This window comes from Convolutriloba macropyga, chromosome 8, assembly GCF_964194025.1.
Source record: "Convolutriloba macropyga chromosome 8, txConMacr16.3, whole genome shotgun sequence".
Classification (NCBI taxonomy): domain Eukaryota; kingdom Metazoa; phylum Xenacoelomorpha; order Acoela; family Convolutidae; genus Convolutriloba; species Convolutriloba macropyga.
The window spans coordinates 66,640,949-66,662,048 of NC_134475.1; the positions used below are offsets into that span (position 1 = coordinate 66,640,949).

The window sequence follows — 21,100 nt, forward strand, 5'->3', positions numbered from 1 at the left end:
AGCTACGAGGGATAACATGAACCGAGAGCAGTTCATCGATGGGCTGTTTGATCTAGAGATACAGGAATTGCTTCTGCGGGAGGACCCCAACACGTTCAATGATGCTGTTGATAGGGCCCTTAACATCGACGCAATCAGTCGAGGATCCAGAATGAGGCAGCGCAGGCGGTTGACAACCACCAGGTACCTTCAACAGTCAGACCAATTCGTGGAAAGACATCATGTTCAAGCTGTGAGTGGACAAATGGAACCCGACATGATGAAGGTAGAAATGGACGAGATGAAGAAACAAGTAAAGAATCAGGCAGACATGATTAAAGGGATGTCCGAAATGATGACTAAATTTGTCAATTCGGTAATCCCCGGACCACCGAAAGAAACAACAGGAGATCAGGACGGAAATCCGCGCCGATTGTTCAACCCGTACCCCGAAACCAGCCGCTACGGCCAGAACTTTGGCAGCACCGATAGGAAGCAGTCTGGGACCTTAAAGCAAGGAGTCCGCTGCTACAATTGCTCTAAGATGGGACACTACGCGCGGGAATGCAACGAACCAAAACAGAACCATTTAAACTAAGACGGGCCGGGAGTCTCCAAGGATTTAGGAAAGAAGGTTTCATCCCGGCCGAAAACAAGCAAGATTCAACTAATAACCGTGACACTTTAAACGATATAGAAGCAGTCAACAAACTACCGGAACCACGGTTTCTCAAACCCAAAGTTGCAGTGAAGGGGGAACCAGACAAACGAACTGGAAGTATTACAGTTACGGGGGAGGTAAATGGGACTCCAATAGAGATTTTGGTGGACACAGGAGCTTCAACCAATATGATAAGATCTTCCACATTTGACCAACTTAAGGAACCGCGAAAACTGATGCGGTACCGTGGACTACTGGAAGCAGCTGACGGTCGGTATGTAAACGTTACAGGATCAGCAACAATTCATCTCAAAATGGGTGGTATTGATGACGAGTGTGAAGTCCTTATAATTGACGGACTCAAAACGGAAATGATTCTCGGACTCAGGGATCTTCAAAAGCATAATTGTGTAATCGATTTGCAGGCCAACCAATTGTGGACAGCCCCAGTGGAGTCAGCTATAATACCGTTGAACAGCGGAAAATTGTGGGGAACTTCGCAGAATGGTAACACGAAGCCGACACATAAAGCCGAAACGAGAGAAGCGGTCCACCAGATCCTGGAAAAAGTTGGCAAGGAAGACCAAGTAGAGGTTATGATGGCCTCTGGGAGTATCTACGATGAGGATGGTGAGCATGACGACAACTTAGGACCTAACAGAGAAGAGGAAGAGGAGACCTTAGCTGAAGGGGCGATTAGAGGCCAACAAAACTTATGTCTAAATTCAGGGGATGAGGTCAAGATGCAAGCTGGTGAAGATGTTGTTCCTCTAAATTCACCTGAACAGGAAGCCGAGCAAATTTTGAAGAAATGTGCCCCGGAAGCACGAGGAGATCACTGGATAGCACTGCGGGACCTTGTCATCAAATACAGAGACGTGTTTGCCTTGGATGATTCCGAGCTGGGATCTACCGCCGTGGTCGAGCATCGGATTGAAACGGGTAGCAGTAAGCCTATCAAGGTACCGCCACACCGAATCTCACCAGCTAGGATACCAATCATCCGGGAAGAAATTCGAAAAATGTTAGCGAGAGGGGTCATACAGCCATCAAGAAGTCCGTATAGTGCGCCAATCGTACTACAGAAGAAGAAAGACGGGAGCTGGAGGTTCTGTGTGGATTATAGGAAACTGAATGATGTCACTGTGAAGGATGCCTATCCGATGCCTAACCAAGCCCAAGTGTTTGATGCTCTGAGAGGAAATGCATTTTTCTCTTCTGTGGATCTAGCAAGTGGATATTGGCAAGTTCCTGTAGCCGCCGAACATAGACATAAGACCGCTTTTGTTACCCCAGACGGAGGTCTCTATGAGTACGTCCGAATGCCCTTTGGCCTGTCAAATGCGCCCGCAACCTTCCAACGACTTATGAACGAGCTATTTCAGCAGGGTCTCTACCAAACTAATCTCATCTTTCTGGACGATGTCCTCACCTATAGCAAGACGGCAGAAGATCACTTGAAGCATCTCGAAGAAGTGTTCGTGACGTTACGTAATGCAAATTTAAAATTGAAGCCGAAGAAGTGTCAGCTTTTCCAGAGACAGGTGGTGTACCTAGGTCACGTCATCGGAGTAGATGGAACGTCCCCCGACCCCGAGAAGACGTCAAAAGTTAAGGAATGGCCCGTTCCCAAGACAGTGAGAGATGTCCGGTCCTTTATTGGATTTGCTAACTACTGTCGAAGATTCATCAAGAACTTTGCAAGCATCGCCAAACCCTTGCATGATTTGACTAAGAAGAGTGCACGATTTGAGTGGACCCCAGCTCAGCAAGCATCTTTTGACCAGTTGAGATTAGAGCTGGTGACTGCCCCCGTTCTCCAGTACCCAGACTATTCAGGTTCATTCATTGTAGACACTGACGCCAGTAATGTTAGCATTGGGGCAGTACTTTCCAACGAAATCAATGGAGTGGATCGACCCCTGGTGTTTTCGTCACGAGTGTTAAGCAGGACAGAGATGATGTACTCGACCACCAAAAGAGAGGCTTTGGCGGTAATACAGGCCCTGAAGTGGTACCGACCATATCTGTTGGGTGTTCCATTCGTCCTAAGAACTGACCACGCCAGCTTGCGTTGGATGTTTCGACAGGACGCGGATGGGATGACTTTCAGATGATTCAGAAGCTTCAGGAATTTGACTTCATGTTTGTGCACAGAGCAGGCAATCAACATGGCAATGCTGACGGTTTATCAAGACGCACGTCAGAAGAACCAGACTGGGCTCCCGGGGAGAGAGAAGAATTGACTGGTAGTTGTCCTGAGCCTGTTTCCCTAGAAGTGGCTTTGGCAAGAACCCGAGAATCCTGTGGAATGATCCGAGAAGAAGTGGGAGGAGGCGCCGACTCGGAGGAAGATGCACTGGATGGTCAAGCAATAGTTTGGAGTAGAGAGACGCCTGATGTAGAGAAAATGCAGCAGGAGGACGAAGCTATTAGCAGAGTTTTCCTGTGGCTTCCCTATAATCCGGGAGGAGATCTTGAGAGTTTTGGTTCCAACTTAGTGACGCGAGAAGAAGCAGTGCAGCATGGGCCCGAAGTATTGGCATATTGGTCTAGATGGAACGAACTCACCGTGAGGAAAGGCATCCTCTACCGGCGATGGTATTGCTGGGACGGAAAACCCCCAATACTTCAAATCGTTGTTCCCGTAGTGGGCCGGAAGGAAATTCTTGATCAGTTGCACGCATCCCCAGTCAGTGGGGGGCACTTTGCTGTAGAGAAGACGTTAAGGAGAATCCGCCAACGTTTCTGGTGGCCACACATGAGACAAGATGTTGAAAAGAAGCTAGCGTGGTGTCTGCCGTGTGCAGCTAGGACTACAGCTGGGAGGAAGAGGATTGGAGGACTTGTGCCATTTAAAGTTGGGATACGATTCCACACGGTTGCAGCAGATATCTTGGGTCCAGTTACGATGGCCAACGAAACGCGAGCCAAGCACATATTAGTCATGACAGATTTGTTCACGAAGTATGTGGTCAGTGTCCCATTGAAGGGTACTGAAGCACCCGATGTAGCAAAAGAGATTGTGGAAAGTTGGATTTTGCGATTTGGTGTACCTGACGTACTTCACACGGATCAGGGAAAGAACTTTGGGAGTGAGCTCATGCTGGAGGTCTGCAGGCTGTTGAAAATTGATAAAACTAGGACCTCACCATATCACCCTCAAGGCAACGGGCAAGTGGAGAGGCACAATCGGGTGATTGCCGATGTCATCTCGAAGTATTGTGCGGACAACCCGCGAACATGGGATAAACTGTTACCCTATTTAAGTTTTATTTACAACACCACAATTCACAGGACTACACAAGCAACTCCTTACAGCCTTGTGTATGGACAGGAGTGCCAGTACCCCATAGACTTATTCTATCCAAAGCCCCACGACGAAGAACTTACAAGAGACAGCTTTGCGGAGGATTTGTCACGCTTATTCAGAGAGGCTCATGCATCCGCTAGGGAATCTCTAGGAGTAAACCAGAGGAGGCAGAAGGATCAATACCACAAGAAAGTCTATGGGAAACCATATGAAAAGCAGGACAAAGTGTGGGTTTACTCAAAGCATAAAGCAAAATCTCGGAAGTTCTTCCTACCGTGGGAGGGTCCTTATGTAGTTTTAGAACGAACATCGGAGGTTAATTACAAAGTAGCGAAACCAAGTCAAATGGCAAAATGGAGGATACTACACTACAATATGCTCAAACCGTACCTGGAGGAAGGCGATGCTTGGAGCCCAAAGGAAAAGAAGAGGACTACGGCTCCCAGGTCCGAAGGGTTTCTTGAACATCCAGGCGTAGATCAAGACGAGTGGGAAGAGGAGGGATTCGATCTACGCCCAACAGAGCAGAATGCCAGGATGCGACGCCTTGTACAGAGAAGGGAACGAAATGAAGGGGTTGAGGAGGACGTGCCGAATTTGGAGGAACTGTTTCACGAGCAAGTTGTAACGGAACCAGCCAGGGTACCGGAGGAAATTCCAACTGATGGGGGCAGGCTGGAAGCGCCAGTAACTGCTGACGATGCACGAGTAGAGTCACCTCTTCGTGAACCAGGGCAACTAGCCCAAGCCCAGCCATCGGGTGTTCCTGAACCTAGGGAGGTAACAGTAGTCTCTCAAGATACGGGACCTGCAAGACGACCCAGACGAGAGATCCGCCCAGTCATTCGGCTGGGTATTGACGAATAACTAATAGCAATGGGAGGAGGCACTACCACCTACTAACAACTTAACGCAACACTTTTTAGTTATCGACCCCAACTAACGACAGGCTGTTTAGGATTCATTCAACCGGACAATGCTGACTTTCAACCTCATTCTGATTTCAATTGCGGTGATGGGACCGATGGAAGCAATGAAGCTGGAAGGTATCTCTTTCAATCATACGGCAGGAGCGGCTTTCACCACGGAGACGCCAGTAATCATAGCTAGTGCCATGGAGTCGACTTGGGTGTCCATCCCTTTTCCTATTCTTCCGGCTATCAACAAGACCCACCTAGACGTTGCCTTTCAAGAATTTCAATTCAAGTTTGCGAAACGCTGGAACGGTTACTACAAACAACGAATCTGTGGAAACAAGGAACTGACGCAGAGCTATATCAATGTCACTTACATAGCACTCAAGGGTATAGAATACGAAGTGGACGACATTGCTCGAGTGCTAGCAGAAATGAAGATACGGGCCGAAACGTTCATCAATGGTTCTTTACACATTCACAGTAGGGAGCGACGATGGGTGAAACCACTGTTGATTGGAGCCGCGGCCGCCATCGTTCTGGCTCCGGTCCTCAAGCAGGGATTCTGTCACTACTTCTCATTCTTTGGATTTTGTGGAGGAAGGCAAGCAATTGACGAGTTAGGACGGGAGGCAGAGTTTCTTGACAAAGCTGTCAGGACGATAACTTTGGAAACCGGGGAGCGGATTCATTTGCTTGGGCATTCACTTAACAAGACCCAGAACCAGTTGAAAATGGTTTCTCACGATGCGAATGCGAACTTCCAAATGATCCGGGATGCGATGAATCGGTTGTTGGAGGAAACCGACGGAGCTTTGGATGGCCAGCGGCTATGCGTCAGTTCGAAACATCACGATGTCTACCAGGAGGCTTCACGATTTTCAACGGCCATGCTAAATTACTCGCAAGCTTTGAACGCACTGCGGGAGGAACTTATTGCTTTCAAAATCGGGTTGCACAACTTTGGATACATTTTGGATGATGCGTTGTCTTCATTGACAAGGGGACTAATTCCAGCTACCCTAATTCCCCCAGAAGTATTGCAGAAGGTCCTTGATGGTTTGAAACTAGACAGGATGCGGGAAGCCATACCTCGATCCGAGCTGATGACCTACTACGGATTTGAGCTAGTGGATTCTACAGTGATAACGACCACGGGGATTAACGTACTCGTAAATATCCCTCTTCATCACACTAGCGGATTGTACCATGTCTATCGAGCTGTGGCGTTGCCCCAACCTATTGACGATGGAGTTACGGCAACCCAATATTTGTTCCGAAAGTCTCACCCTTTAGTTTCGGAGAGAAGAGACCATTTCGCTGAAGTGTCGGAAGAGAAAATTAATTCGCACTGTGTAGGAACTAACCGTCTGAAGTTGTGTCTGAAACCATTCTCAATGTCCCGAACGAGTGAAGCCACTTGTCTATCCAGCTTGTTTTTTGACTTACCTGCCGCCGCCCTGAAGCTGTGCCCGCAGGAAGTTGTTGTACTACCAGAGGAGCCAACAGCGGACTACTTAGACGATTCGACTTACTTGGTTACAGCGAGGTCTTCTGCCTACAAGTTCTTCAATTTTACTTATGGGTTGAAGCAAACTGGTTACCCAGTTCCTGGATGTCGTAGCTGTTTGCTCCGGCCACCTTGCGATGGACGATTTGAGAACCCCAGTGGAACTCTAATTCTGTACCCGGACCCCAGGACATGTCAGTACAGCAGCGGAATGATGATCAATATCCAGCAACATCCTTTGCTGCGCACCCTATTTGCTACGCTAAGGAAAGTGGAATCCGAAAGAGTAGGAGCAGAGATCCCCAATGCTTTTCGTGATCAGGCTCATGGAGAAATGCTAGAGGTTCTAAGACTTAACCTGATCGAATTGCCCGAAGAGACTGTGGACGAGGAAAGTATGGAGCGGATCTCTCGTCCTTTTGCCGAAGGAATTATTAACCAACACATGCCTTTTCATTGGAGTGCATATCATAGCCGACCAGCCAATGTTGTGGTGTGGTTCTTATTAGCCATAGTCCTGTTCTTCATGGCATACCTTTTCTATCGATCTTGTATGAAGAACCCCGCCCCGCTGTATAAGAGACTTTTCCGACAACAAAGGAACCGCTTTCCGTGGTCGAGGATACCCCGAGATGACAGTACTGACTTTTCATCGAGACCTGGCACCGGTCAACCTGGCTTTTCACCACCTCTTGGAGCTCCACCCAGCTTCAACTCGATTTTCGAACTGAATGAGGCGGCTATCTCGCCGGCGTCGATGTCGGAGACCCCAAGACGTGACACAAGCACGGGAATGGGCATGAGAGTGAAGAGAGTGTCGCTACCCCAGGAGAGGTCTTTCTCACCTGGTGAACAATTGCGTGGTGGGGAGTTATGAGAAGCAACCGGTTCCTGTACTAGTGGATAATACTCAGACTTAAGCTTGTATACTTTGACCTTGATCACTCTGACTTCGACTTCTTATGTGGTAGGCCTTAATCACCCTTTACTTCTAGTGTTTAATTAGAGTGTTACTTGTTACTTTCATTGTATATAGATAAAAAGAATTGAAGCGCCAGACTAGAACAACCCCCCCCCCACCAATGCAGTAATTGATATCAATTGTTTTAGGGAGTATGCAGGGTAACTCCAATGGGTTTTTACAACCCCCCCTTTAACTCCTAGGCGGAATGGGTATAAGACTGCGCTTCATTGTAAATATATTTTTTTATGTAGTGTTACTTGTATATACGAGATCTATATGATCTTATTTGAAAATCCCAAACTCTCGAAAACTGATCGATGGGTAAAAGGGAGAAAAACTAAAATATTTTAAGTATATAAGATACGTAAGCATCGGTAAGGCTACAAGAGTAAAGGAAGAAGTAAGTATGGATTAGAGGGTTGAAATATAGGGGGAGGCGAGCAAGGATTATTCCTTTCTGCGGTTGGGGAACACAACTCGTGGTCTCAGATCATCTAGTAAGCTTATGACATCCCACGAGCTATTCAACTGACCCGAATTAAATAGGCCTTCGACCAAGCTGAGAAATTCGTAAGTCTCGTATGTGCTGAACATTAAGCTATCAATTGAGTCAGGGTCAATGACAATAGTAAACTCGTAATAATTTGTGGGACTTTCCTGAATTTGAATATTAGAAAATCCCTCCCCAACCAAAGTTTCTAACGCCGGAATGTAATATTTGGTGTCGGTCATTTGTATTTGTTTTGCTGTGATAAGATATAAGGTGTTGTTTACAATGAAAGCTTTGGAACAATGAGATATTTAAACAGTAGAAGTCAAAATAAGCACGCGTTGGTTGTACAAAGAAGTGATTTCTGTTCATTTTTTTGCTGTTGAAAACTAATGAGCTCTATTCAGCTTTGAGTTGATTGTTCTGCAAGCAATTACTAAAGACTAATGAGATTCAAGAAGAACGAAACTGGTGTAAGTGACCGAGGAGAGGATAAACTGTGTGGAGAATGAGAAAATCAGAAAGTAGACAATTCATTTTGGTTCTCTTTATCGTAACGCTAAGTTCAGTAACTTAGGCTTCAGAAAGTTGAAGAGTGAAATTATAACAGCCAACGCCCGTTCGTGATGGATCTAACAATGTACCCGGTGATCCCCGAATACCATCCGGATGAGTTCGAGGATGAGGAGAAATGGGTGTGGGAGTCCTTTATGTTGGGACTGAGGTTACGAATCAAAATGATCCGTGTGTCCTTCCACTATCTGATAGTGGAGTTGAGGGAAGACGGTGGATTTGTCCTTCTGGAGGAGGGGAGTGGCCCATGGCACGAGCTGAGGGGCTTCCTATCGAAGGATTGGTCGGCCAATTCCAGTGAGATTGCAGAGGAGGGCGATGGAGCTAGTTCCTTCCATCCAAGTGTTGGCTCAGAGAGTATCGATTCGCTGAGGGTGGGGTCTACCGACAGGCTTACCAGCTACTCCTCCTACTTCGAAGAGCTATCGACGGAGTCGGAGAGTGGAGGAGTTTTTGAACTAGAGTCTATTTCCAGCGAAGATGACTGCGTTTTTGTCAGCTAAAGTTTCACGATTGGTGGAAAAGAGGCTGATTTGATCCTAAATTCTATAGTATATTATTATTAAAATCAAATTAAAGCGAATGGGACAGGGGGTCAAGGTAGTATGAGTATAGTGAGTAGTCTTTTTCTAAGTTTAGCAATTATTCGGGAGAATAATAGTCTAGAAGGGAGGAGTGTAAAATTTGTGAAAACCTACTTTTTCTCGCAAAATGTCGCAATAAAAATGGATACAACTTGAAATTCAAAAATCGGTCCTAAACAAGTTGTTAGCATCTATAATGGCTTGCATTTGAACACCATTTGGTGAATCGAATGTTGGTGGGACAAATTAAGGTGGATTTGAAAGTTGAGTAGGTAAAATAGTGATTTTCTGGGGGTGACCGAATTTATAAAAGTTAGTTATGATTCGGAATTTACCTCAACATGCTCAAACTTGATAGGGAGTTAGTGCATACCTTGAGGCAAGTTCCGCTGTTGTCAATTCCAGGGAATTTGTTTTAGAGATACCATGGGGGGAACTTTAGACTTCCAAATAAGGCTTAGATTCTTGAGTTCATAGTTTGACCGGTTGATTAATTGGTAGCGTCATGAGTCTGATACGGCTTTTGTGTTAGTTTAAATAGCTTAAGTAGAAGTCAGCAATGTATAAAGAAGGCGTTCAGGTCATTCAATTGTTCTTTTAAAGTCATAACGAACTCTACGTAAGTGAGGACCATTTGTTGTCCATAGCAGCGGTTTGAACAAAGTTGTTGTTCACGCGTTGTAATACGTCGTGATTCGAGTAGTTGCCAAGAGGGAGTAAACCAACATGGTTGTTATTGTGGCAGCAGAGCTATAGAAGGCTCCAAATAACTCTGACATCGTAGAGGAGTTCAACTTAAGTAATAAAAAAGAGAGAGAGAAGAGCTGTTGTGAAGTGAAGTTGGTCTTTCTTGATAGAAGAATGACTTTTGTAAAGAATATCGAGAGCCAAGAACGAGAGGTTCGTGAGGCTGATATCAGAGCAGATAACTTTACTTACTCAGTTTGATTTAGAGAGTTTGGGATCTTGTGATAAATTCCATTATCTTAATTTGAATTAATTTCTGTTGCTTAAAACCCAAATTGATTTATTCTTGATTCTGTTGATTTATACTATCAAATTATATCAATTTATCTTTGAGCAACCGAGTTGATTCTGAGCCGGAGACAGAGCAAGCCGGGGACACCGTGAGTAAACTTTGTAGAAAACCTTTCCACCAAAATAAACCTTTCAAGTTAGGATTTCGGGTGGTAGTGTCTCCCCGCCTATTAACCTAGTCTAAATACGAAATTCTACATTTTGTAACAATCCATAGCACACAAAGACATTCACCTGATTAGTGGCGTTTGAAGCACCTAATTAGACAGGACATATTTTAAGGGTCCAATCATTTATACTTTCAAAATAAAGGGTCAACCTTTTGCATATCACATAATGAACCTGAGAATTGAGACAAACGAAAAGATTCGCTGGCTTACATCTGCAATTTGTTGCATTCCAGTTTTGACAAAATCCGGCAGGAGAAAACACGTGGAAAGCGGAGTGATTTCTCTAAATTTGCCTGAACCATTTTTTATTTTACCATTCATTAGCCAACTGACCCGTCTGAGTCATCATCAAGTTCGTATTTTTTTAAGATAAGGGGTTTTGCCCAAATGTCAAACTTTTCTCTTTTGCTTGGAATTGTTTTTCACTATCAGTTTTCTATTTTCCTTATTTTAATACATTTTGGGTTTTTTCATCGGTGGAAATCTCATCTTGTTTTGCTTCTAATTTTTTTCTATAATGAAAATAAGTTATTAAGCTCTGAGATAGAATGTGACTCGCAGAATGACCTGAGGATCAGTTTTTGTTTGTATTTTTTTGTTGAAACTTTTGTTGAATTATTGGTTCCGGGCCCTAAGCTAAGAAGACTGAAATACGACGTTAAAAAAACCTTGGTATGTTCAGATTGTTCGATTTGGCAGGCAACAGTTGGTAATTTTGGCCTGGAACCTAAGAAGGATTTGGTAGGTTCGGTTTCGCAAGATTCGGTATGTTCCCTTTGAATCGTAAAGATAAACAATTTTTTATCGTACGAAAATTTGAGTTTTTCTGTATATAATGTAGTAAAATTTCCGATTGTGCTTGTGTTGTTTCAAAGAAATCTATGAAAGAAATATTATAAAAAGACCAAGCAGCTTTAATGAAATTTCTTTTTTTGCTCGTTGACAAAAACTACTGGAAGAAATATTTTCGCTCTTTTTGTTTTTAAATTGAAAAATTCAACGCACTTCTTGAACACCGTGAATTCTGTTCAAAATTACTTTTTCACGGAGTTTTGGTATCCTCATTCTTGTATTTTGAAGCCGATTGTATCGATGATTTCCTACGTTTGAAAAAAAATTTTACAAACAATATAGAAGGAAAAATACATGTCTCACTAAAACACAAAATACAGACAATTTTCTGATGTATAAAAACTACAAATTCTGAACTCGACGAAGTTTCATCTTTTTTCCGACTCTCTTATTAGTATCATTTACATTTTTGAGATGTCAAAAAGTTATCACAGTACGTAGTATCTTTTTTAAGAGCGTCAAATGTCTCCAATTTTTGAGAAACTTTACTGTACTTTTTGTATCTCTTTTTTAATCTTGAGTGCAAAGCTATCGTATGATACGCTAAGCAGTATAAAGAAGAGCAAAAAAGAGGGGAGAGGAGCGTTTATCAGTGCGTCCGATGAGGTTTTGAGATTCGAGCAAATTTGATGAATTCTATAGAAATATTGTGATCTTGATGCTAATAAAAAGTTTGTCCAACACTGACATGGAATAAGTGAGAAAATTGATCATCGCGTTTATCGAAATTGAAACACGTTCATCTCTGAGTTGTACAAAATATTAAGTAAACCTAATTAAAAATTGCAAGATGAGTATTTGTAAAAAAAGTATTCTTGTTCTTGGCGGTTAAACCGTCTAATTATCATATCGTCAATATATTAAGTACACATTCATCCGTTACAAGTAATAATGCGCTTTTCAAACATTGAATCGCACATTTGTGAATAAATTCATTTCTAATGGGCTATTATGCAAATAGAGTCGGTGTCAGTTTTCAAATTTGACACTTTTATGGCACATGTGAACAAAAAGAGGGAATAAAAAACATGGAAGAGTCACGCTCCAAATTGAATTTTTTTGAGTAAATATGTCGCATGTGGTCAATAGTTATGGCACGTCTGTTTTCGATATTGACCATTGTTTTTTAAACAATATTTTTTAGCGCAATAGACTTTTGATGTGAATACTTAAATATTAGGAAATTATACAGTTGGAATAAATATGTAGCGACTAAACTATAACCATTATTTATTGATATTAGGTGAGGGAATGAAACTTAGGTTGGAATAAATAAAATTAAATTAGACGTTTTCTTTTCAGCCGGTGCTGTCTGTATTTAGTATGTTTGGAGAAGCAAATAGTATTTAAGAAATGATGCTCTTTTTCGGCTAAAGGATTTTAAAGTTTTGCAAAAGGTTTCTGTGCAATCAACAGTTTGAGCAGAAATGAAGCTGGACAAATTTAACACTGAAAAAAATGAGTTAGTAAAAAATTTACAAGCATCCCAATGCTTTGAAGGTTGCGATACTTAAAATTTATTTAAAAATAAAATTTCTACCAAGAAAGCGAAACCTCATCCGAGAAATTGAATCCACCTTTTTTCAAAAATAAGTAATTAGTTATTCCTAATCTGGCTTAAAAATTAGTACTTTATATTTTATATGTTCGAGAAGAGCTCATCGAATGCTTGTTAACTAGTAAATTGTTGAGCTACATGTGAGAGTCAGTTTGAGCTTCACAATGCTTCGCGAATTTGATAATGTAAAAAAAATAAAGTGAATTGAAAACAATTATGATCTGCATTTAATCATAATTAAAACAGACAAAGGTTCCATGTAAGTTCTTCGATAATAGAGAAAAACATTAAGATCTGTATGTTCAGAATTATAATCCTTGCAGAACTAGAAAATGTCAACTCAGAATACTTAGGACTTCAGCTGTTTTTTATTGTCTGCCTTTTTTCTTGTCCTTCCTATAAAATTTGTTCTGATCATTTTTCGGTGAGTAGAATTGGAGGTTTATCAATATTTGTATGCAAGGTTAAAACTGTTATTAGTTGAGGTTTCTGTTTTTCATATGCTGACAAGAGTATCAGCCGATTAACATTTTGATCTAAACTTTAGGTCACGGACATCTCCAGGCGGAATAGAAGCGTTTCTGAATAATTTGAAAAAGAGTTTTTCTCAAAAATTGGAGGATATTTGATTTTCCAAGTAGATTTTACAAAACTACAGGTGCGATCTGACTGATAGATCACGAGTGATTTGGTTTTAAGGGACAAAAAAATGTTCGAAAATTCCACTATTGTCAAAGAAAAAACCAAGACGTGAACCTGAACTCAGAACCAAAATTTATAATTGTGTCCTAGCACTGAAAAATCATAACTTGATCTTGGAGGTTCCTCGAAAATTGGTTACATTTCCGGATAATACCTAATTATGCAAACAAATTTTAGGGATAGGAAAATTCAACGTCAGAAATCTTACAGCTAAAAATTATTATCTAAATCAGATCTCTTAAACAAGAAAGTGAATTGGTCTTATCGGCTAATCTTAGCTTGCTTCATTTGAAAATTTATTAATTAAGTTTTAATCAACTGCTCGGCATTGAAAATTTTTGGGTTTTTGCTTATGGTTATGGGCTTTAAATAAACAGTAGCATAAACACACTTGAATTTTTTACAAATTTTTTTAAAAGCTAAAATTGAGTTTGAAATTTTGTCCTAAATTTTGTCATAGAAGTTTCAAAGTGTTTTAACAAAAAAACTGATGTTTTTCTTAAAATAAAAGTTTTTGGGTTGACAGAAGCTGACGTTAATTTTGCTGTGGATCAAATTAACTCAAATACAAGTTTCTGGGCCGTTTTCCTGTTTTTAATTTTTAAAATTAGAGATGAAAAACTAAATGAAAAGCTCTGCTAAACCAGTTACGAATATTTTTCTGGTTTTTTGAGGGCTGAAATACTTTTAAAGTCCTCTGACAAAGATGCGAAGATCTTGTGAGCAAAGATTCTGACATATGAGTTACATAATACTTGTTTGATTACAAAGAGTGAATCCTTTTTAATTTATCAACATTGCAGGGAAATTAAAGATAATCTGTTGCCAAGAGAAGTTTGACTCAAAATACAAGCATTGCCACTAAACATTTAATATATTCACAGGACAAGCACAAGACTCTTATTCTGTCTCTCCGCCTACCCACCCCCTCCAACCCCCTTCTTCGCCAGTGCTGTTTTTAACCACCAATAACGAATCATGTGCAGCTATAACATTCACATTAGTATAAAATTTGTCACGTGCGCTTTATTGCGAGATTTAAATTTTTCTGCTCAAAAAGCTTTGGTGGGAGACATAATGAATCCCACAAATCAATCACTCACACAGCGTTTGTAAATATAAAATATAGGCTCAGCAAAGTATAATGTAAATAATAAGTTTATGGTATGTTTACGTCATGTTCATATCATAAAGAAACTTGGGAGAGCCGACAATAAGTTTTTCCCAATAAAGTCAGATGTTTGCGATGGATTTAAACACGCTCAACTTTTTCATTCTCGTTTGTAGTCGTTATTGGATCTTATTCGTTGACCTGATCGTACATTTGACAAAGAGCACGTTGGGTGCAGCAACAAGCCATAAGACAGTCTTTATCAAATGCTACCCCCAAAATTGTGCTGTTGTCTTACCACGAACCTCAAATATGCTACAAAAAAAAAACCCACAAAACACAGTGAAACACCCCACATAATAAAATAATCTTTATGAAACTGCCCCATTTGGGCAGTCTGGGATCGAAGCCCACATGTCGCCCAATAACCAATAAAAATCATAATTGATAATGCACGGACGTCTTTCTTCCCAACTTTGTGTGCAATGTTCATAGATGAAACGCAAGGACAAAATATTGCAAGACAGCAGGTTTCACCCCTGCAGTCCATCACTTCCCGTTTCCAACTGTTATTTTTATTCGCAGGTTCTGTCGTCATAATTAATTACACTCAATCCTTGGACTTTTTAACAAATATTTGCACTTCAGTTAATCTGTTACTCAGTTTCGTTTTTGTAAGCTCGTTAAGCAACTCAATTATCTTTCGGAAATTTTGTTGAGCTCCAGGCGAATTAATCGGAATTCAAAGTTATCTCTCACTGAAAAATGTAAAATTATAAACAGTTGCAACTGAAAATTAAATGGAACAAATTTCGACTATAAAACGATTTATCAAAAACAATAAGAAGTAAAAATTTGTAACTAAAAGAGGTGTAAATTAAGATCAAATTAAGATTAAATGAATGACGTTTAAGGGACTGGCGACGAGATCTGATAGTGCAAACTTAAGTTAATTTCTGGACGCAACGTTTTGTTGCAAAGTTATGCCAAGAATTGTCTGGTTGCTGAGATGATTTAATAAACTTAATTAACCAGTCTAATTACAACTCGACAGTGTTACCAGTGTACAGTGGCATGATTCACCCAAAACTGATTGTTACTTAAGCGAAAACAAGTATTCTTTGAATATTTATCATACTTCGCACACTCCAGTGATTCATTATTTAATTATTTAGTTCTAAACAAAAACGGCTGTATCTTTATCGCCACAGGGATCCGAATATAAACAACTTAGCACAGAAATGCACACTTAATGATTTCATAATTATTGTTTTTATGACTTCAAGCTATCAGGTATTTCTGAAAAAAGAGCTCTTTTCTCTTGAAACAAAACACATGTTGATCAAATTATAACGTCCTTGCTACATAGTTGAACAAAACCCTTTTAAGTCGATGAGATGACAAGTAGTTCTCGTGCTCAAACTTTGTTGCTATCTTGCTCATTTCTCAAAGCATCGATGATCAAAAAATTTCCCGTCCAGCTATCGATAAAAGAGCGAATACTAAACAAAAAGAGTTATTGAAAGTTGTTCAATGTGCCCCAAGTTTACAATGTGTTCAGTTTTTCGCATCATCATTTTTTTTCAGTCGGCTTTGCGTAAGTGTTTTTGATGTACAAGTTTTCAAGGTCCCTGAAACGAAATTCAGTTCAACTTTTATTGGTGCTTTGCTCACTTCTGGAGCCGAATTGATGAAATTTGTTCTGAAGTGTAACGGATGCTCTCCTATCAAAGTCAAGGAAAATTTTACACCGCCCAGTTCGTTTCAGCGGTTTCAAATCTGTCCGGATATTGTGTTTTTGCAGTTAACTTTTGTGAACTGTATTATCCGCTATAATGTAGATTACCGTTGGATTACTTGTTGTTCTATTACTCCTGCTAAATAATCGCTCAGTTTTGCTGTATAACAAACTTGTTTCTCTCAGAATAACAAAATAATTCAAATTGAAACAACCAAATTTTTGTTGAGTTTTTGTTAATAACTCAACTTATTATTCGATATTGCAAGTTCTGCTTCTAAAAAAAATTTAAAGACTATTTCAAGTAACTGTCAACCAAATTTCAAAGTTGTAGCGAAACTCCTTGTTAAGGGGGGGGCGCTTTTAAAGCAACCCAGATATTATAAATTTGATTCAATTTAATAAACAACTTTGTGTTTCTCAATTGGCTTCCATAGCCACCAATATCAAAACTATGTTAGGCTTTGTTAAAACCATTAACAGCAACTGACTATGTGCTTTGCACAGAGTTTCTCTTACTTAGGAATTTTGTTCCTCAGAAAGAAAGTCTTTAGAATATCAAAGTTAATTCTCTTTTCAACAAGTCAAAGTAAAGTTAAAATTGTACAATCACTAATATGATCTACAGAAAGAAGACACGATAACAGGTAACGTACCGCTCAAGAAAGTGTGCTTCAATACGCACTGTGTGTCAGTTTAATAAGACAAAATTAACCAATTTCAACTGATTTTTGGCAGTTTTTCAAGCTCTATTTATACTGCCGTACATGTCAAAATTGCATCTTTGATTGGTTGTAGATAAATATGTCGACAGAATGTGAACACTTTTCCATAACGTCACTTTTTCAGTGTAAATTTGATGTCATGAGGTTTGTTAACTATAAAAAAGTTTTGTCGAATATTTTGTATCAATAACTGGTTGATTCGCAATCCAATCGCAAAGAATCTGATGCAATACTGTTATGTCGTAGTATTGTTTTGCTGGTGGTTGAGGCAGTTCGGGTTTGAGTTTCACTTCTTGTATGACGATTGTGTACTAATAATAGTTGCTAAATATAAATGTTGAACAAAATGAAGAAATCCATATGGCTTCAATAGAATGTAGCGTTAAATTTCGCTTGTCATGCTATTCTACCAGTTGCAAATCTGATAATAAAAATAATATTTTTCAAAATCTCTCTATTGATTTCAATAACACCAATGTTGAACTAGAGTAGGCTTCGTTAAGGCCAGTAAAAGAAACTGACATTATGCTTTGCACAAAGTTTCTCTTACTTAGGAACTTCGTTCCTCAGAAAGAATTATTGAGAATATCAAAGTTAATTCTCCTTTCACAAGTCCAAGTAAAGTTGAAACTGTACAACCACTAATATGATATACAGAAACAATACACGATTTAATGTAATTTTCCGCTCAAGAAAGTGGGCTTCAATACGCACTTTATTTCAGTCTAATATGACCACATTTACGAGTTTCAACTGATTTTTGGTAGTTTTTCAAGCTCTTTTTATGCTGCTAGTCACGTGGATTTACCAGTCAAACTCAACTGTTGATTGGTTATAGATAATAATGTCAACAGAATGTGAACACTTTTCCATAACGTCACTTTTTCAGTTTGAATTTGATTTCATGGGAAATTTGTTAACCATGTAGAAGTTTTGTCGAATATTCTGTATCAATAACAGGTTGATTCGCAACCCAATCGCGAAGAATCTGATGCAATTTATTAATGAATTTCGTCTTTTCTTCCAAAAAAATCTTCAAATAGAAATTCGACGACTTCAATGGTAAACTCCGAAATTTTCAACTGACTATTCGCCAGATTCGGGGAGGGAAAAACTAAAGCTATTTTAACTATTTCGCGTGAATTTTGTTCACTTGTACTCTGTGCATAATTAGCAATACTACTTTGGTGATAGTCGCGGTAGTTGAGTTAGAGTTGTAGTTAAACTTCGTGAATGATGATTGTGCACTAATAATAGTTACTAAATATAAATGTTGAACAAAATGAACAAATCTATATGGCTTCAGTAGTATGTAGCATTAAATTTCGCTCTTCAAGCTATTCTAGCTTCAAGGCTTGAAATGGCCTTGAAGCGCTATTTAATTTGGTAATTGATTTAGTTAGCTCAGCCACAACATGAAGTTTTCCGGCAAATCAACAAATAGTTTACAAAAAGGTTCTCAGCAAATACTTTTAAACTTGTTTCAAACAGTTTTTGTCCAAGTTTTCCCATCACTAAATAGAAAAACTGAGAATTTGAGTTTTGCTAGTACTCGTGTACAAAAAACCTAGTTTTTGTCAATTTTAACTCGAATCTTTTCCGTTTGTGTCACTTGTGCAAAAACTATTTTTATTAGTATCAATTAGTGGTCTAGAGAAAAAAGTTTTACTCAATTTTTGGACCTATTCTGTTTCGTTGTCCTGTAATTTTTATTACCCCAGTTAATAATTATGTGTTTTTATGTATCCCATTGCTATGTAAAAATAATGCACGTGCGCTTGTGGGTCATAAAACAAATATTCCCACCAAGCTTGGGGGCCGAAAAAGAATAGATGCAAATTATTAATAGTCAAAAACAATTGATGATCCGGGAAGGAGTTTTATCAATCTACCAGATATATCTGATATCTTAATATGGATCACGAAATGCTCAAAAACAGCCAATTTTGCAAGTTCAGCACACATTAAGAAACAAAATCTGTTTTTTAAACGTTAATGGCACTTGATTTAAAAAAAAATGTCGGTATACATGTCTACATCACTTTCCCGACCCTTATTATCTGAAAAGTCCAATTGAGCCATGAAAATGAAATAAAAAGTCGAGAGTAGCATGCCAAAAACTATTTACCGACAGCAAGGGTTATAGCTGATAGGGCATAATAATTTCTGCTGAAATTTTCTAGTTTTCTGCTCGGACTTACTTCGTATTTTTCTAATCATCCATTGAGGAATACTATCTAAACTTCAATGAGACTTTTTGATTGTTTTTCACGTCAAAATCTACATACCAAATACAATATTGTTGCTTGAGTTTGAAGGTGATTTCTAGGTAACGTGTTCTAGGTAAATTGCACGTATAGTTTTTTGCTAGTAATTTTGCAGGTAATGTGAACTGCAATTTTGCCTGCCTGCAAAATTTGCAGGTAAATTGATCAATATTTTTTTTCAGAGCGCATAAGCAAACTCTAAAAATACAAAAAATTTGTAATGACTGAAATCTTTACTTGTATATCATATCAAATTTACAGACGTTCCACGGTCGCAAACTGTTTGAGGTCAATATTTTTATGTAATGGTAATATTGTGATATCAAATTAACAATTACTCCATCATTACTTGATCATTTTCAATGTTTTAAAGAATACGATGTCGTTATATCTAGTAAAAATAACTTTGACCAAAATATTTTTGCTGCGATATAAAGATGCCTGAGCACGTATATAAGTTAACCGTAGGAGCTTAGAGCAAAATATCGCGGTTAAATAAGTCTCAATAAACTGTCCATTGATATAGCGAGAAATATAGTTTCAAAGATTGAAAAATAACTGTCTCCAAATTATTTGTTCTCATTCGATGGATAATCTTCAAACATCAACAGGCGAGGCTCTCCTTGTTGATTTATGCAATAGGCAGCACCATCATAATTATTCAATCAACATTAAACTGGAGATTTTGAAAAACTGTCGTTCACTAGTTTATAAACACCTTTAGTTCTAAACCAAGTCACCGCTCAAATTAATAAGATTCATTTGAAAGTTTTGATAACTTCTCTCTCTCTCTCTCTCTCTCTCTCTCTCTCTCTCTATATATATATATATATATATATATATATATATATATATATATATATATATATATATATATTATTGAACTTTAAATATCAAGAAGTTGATAAAGATATTGAAAAAGTTGATCTCTTTCTCTGTATTCACGTCACTCGCGAATCTGGAATCTGCTATACCTTTTCTGAGCTAAAAAATAGCAAAGCTGCATTTTAAAAATTTTGATGAAACTTTTCGTCGGCCGATAAAAGCTGTCAATTGATGCCCTTAGAGATTTTCGGAAATCCTGATAGACGAAAAGGGAGTGTAATCTTTTTCCGGTTTCCGTCATTTTTATAGGAGTGTTTTGAGGCTATTTTTTTCAAAATCATTGAGTTTTTTTAATCGTCAAACGTTTTAACAACGTTTGAAGATCCAATTAATTTCCACCTAAAATAAGGCAGGCTATAGATTTCCTAAATATATTCCTAAGATTTCCTATTTTTATGTTTTCAGTGGCCTGTTCTGTGTTTATTCAGTTTTGTTAGTGAATGTGTCTAAAAATAGCTAGTTTGAATTGAGTCAACCAATAAATACTATCGTTGCTTTACAGGTAAATTCACCTTTTCCAACCAGCCCGAAGGTCACGTGTCAAACTCACTCGATTCCTTCATCAGAGCAGCCATCGAGAACTCCAAAACCCACAGTTTTCTCTACTTCCTTAAAATAAACAACAACAACAACACAAGCAACCAATCACAGCAGCTGATGAGTCACTCTTCAGCTGACAGCCAATCAGGATCGAGCACTGACAAACCAACCACAGACCCGCAACTCGGAGTTCCGGCTAAGCTGGTTGAACCCTTCTCTCGTCATTCAGTCCCCCACGGTCTCAAATATCTAAGCCGATTGTTCATTCGACAGAAAGTGATCGAGATAGAAGATTTGAAACTGTTAAGTTTAGACTCTGAGTTGGAAGACTACTTGCAACTGTGTCCCTTTTACGATAGATCTTTGGTTTATCAATTGTGCAATTTTAATGAGTAAATTAGAATTTATATTGTACTGCTTCATTTTGCTTCTCATTTGAGGTAAGTGCAATCAAAATTGATAGATGTTACCAAAATAAACATCTTGATTTTCTTGACAAAACTGTATATGTCTTAGTAAGATCTTG

At 39.2% G+C, this 21,100-nt stretch overlaps 2 protein-coding genes across 3 annotated transcripts in view; both read left to right on the plus strand.

Annotated features, from left to right (window-relative positions):
- Positions 1 to 20,996, plus strand: part of LOC142344933 (uncharacterized) — a 54,412-nt gene extending 33,416 nt beyond the window's left edge. The window contains exon 4 of the mRNA XM_075397018.1: positions 20,537 to 20,996. Within this exon, the coding sequence (XP_075253133.1) occupies positions 20,537 to 20,970 (434 nt within the window). The 3' untranslated portion in view covers positions 20,971 to 20,996. The remainder of the gene's footprint in view (positions 1 to 20,536) is intronic.
- Positions 1 to 21,100, plus strand: part of LOC142344936 (NEDD4 family-interacting protein 2-like) — a 316,413-nt gene that overhangs the window by 242,966 nt on the left and 52,347 nt on the right. The window lies entirely within an intron of this gene.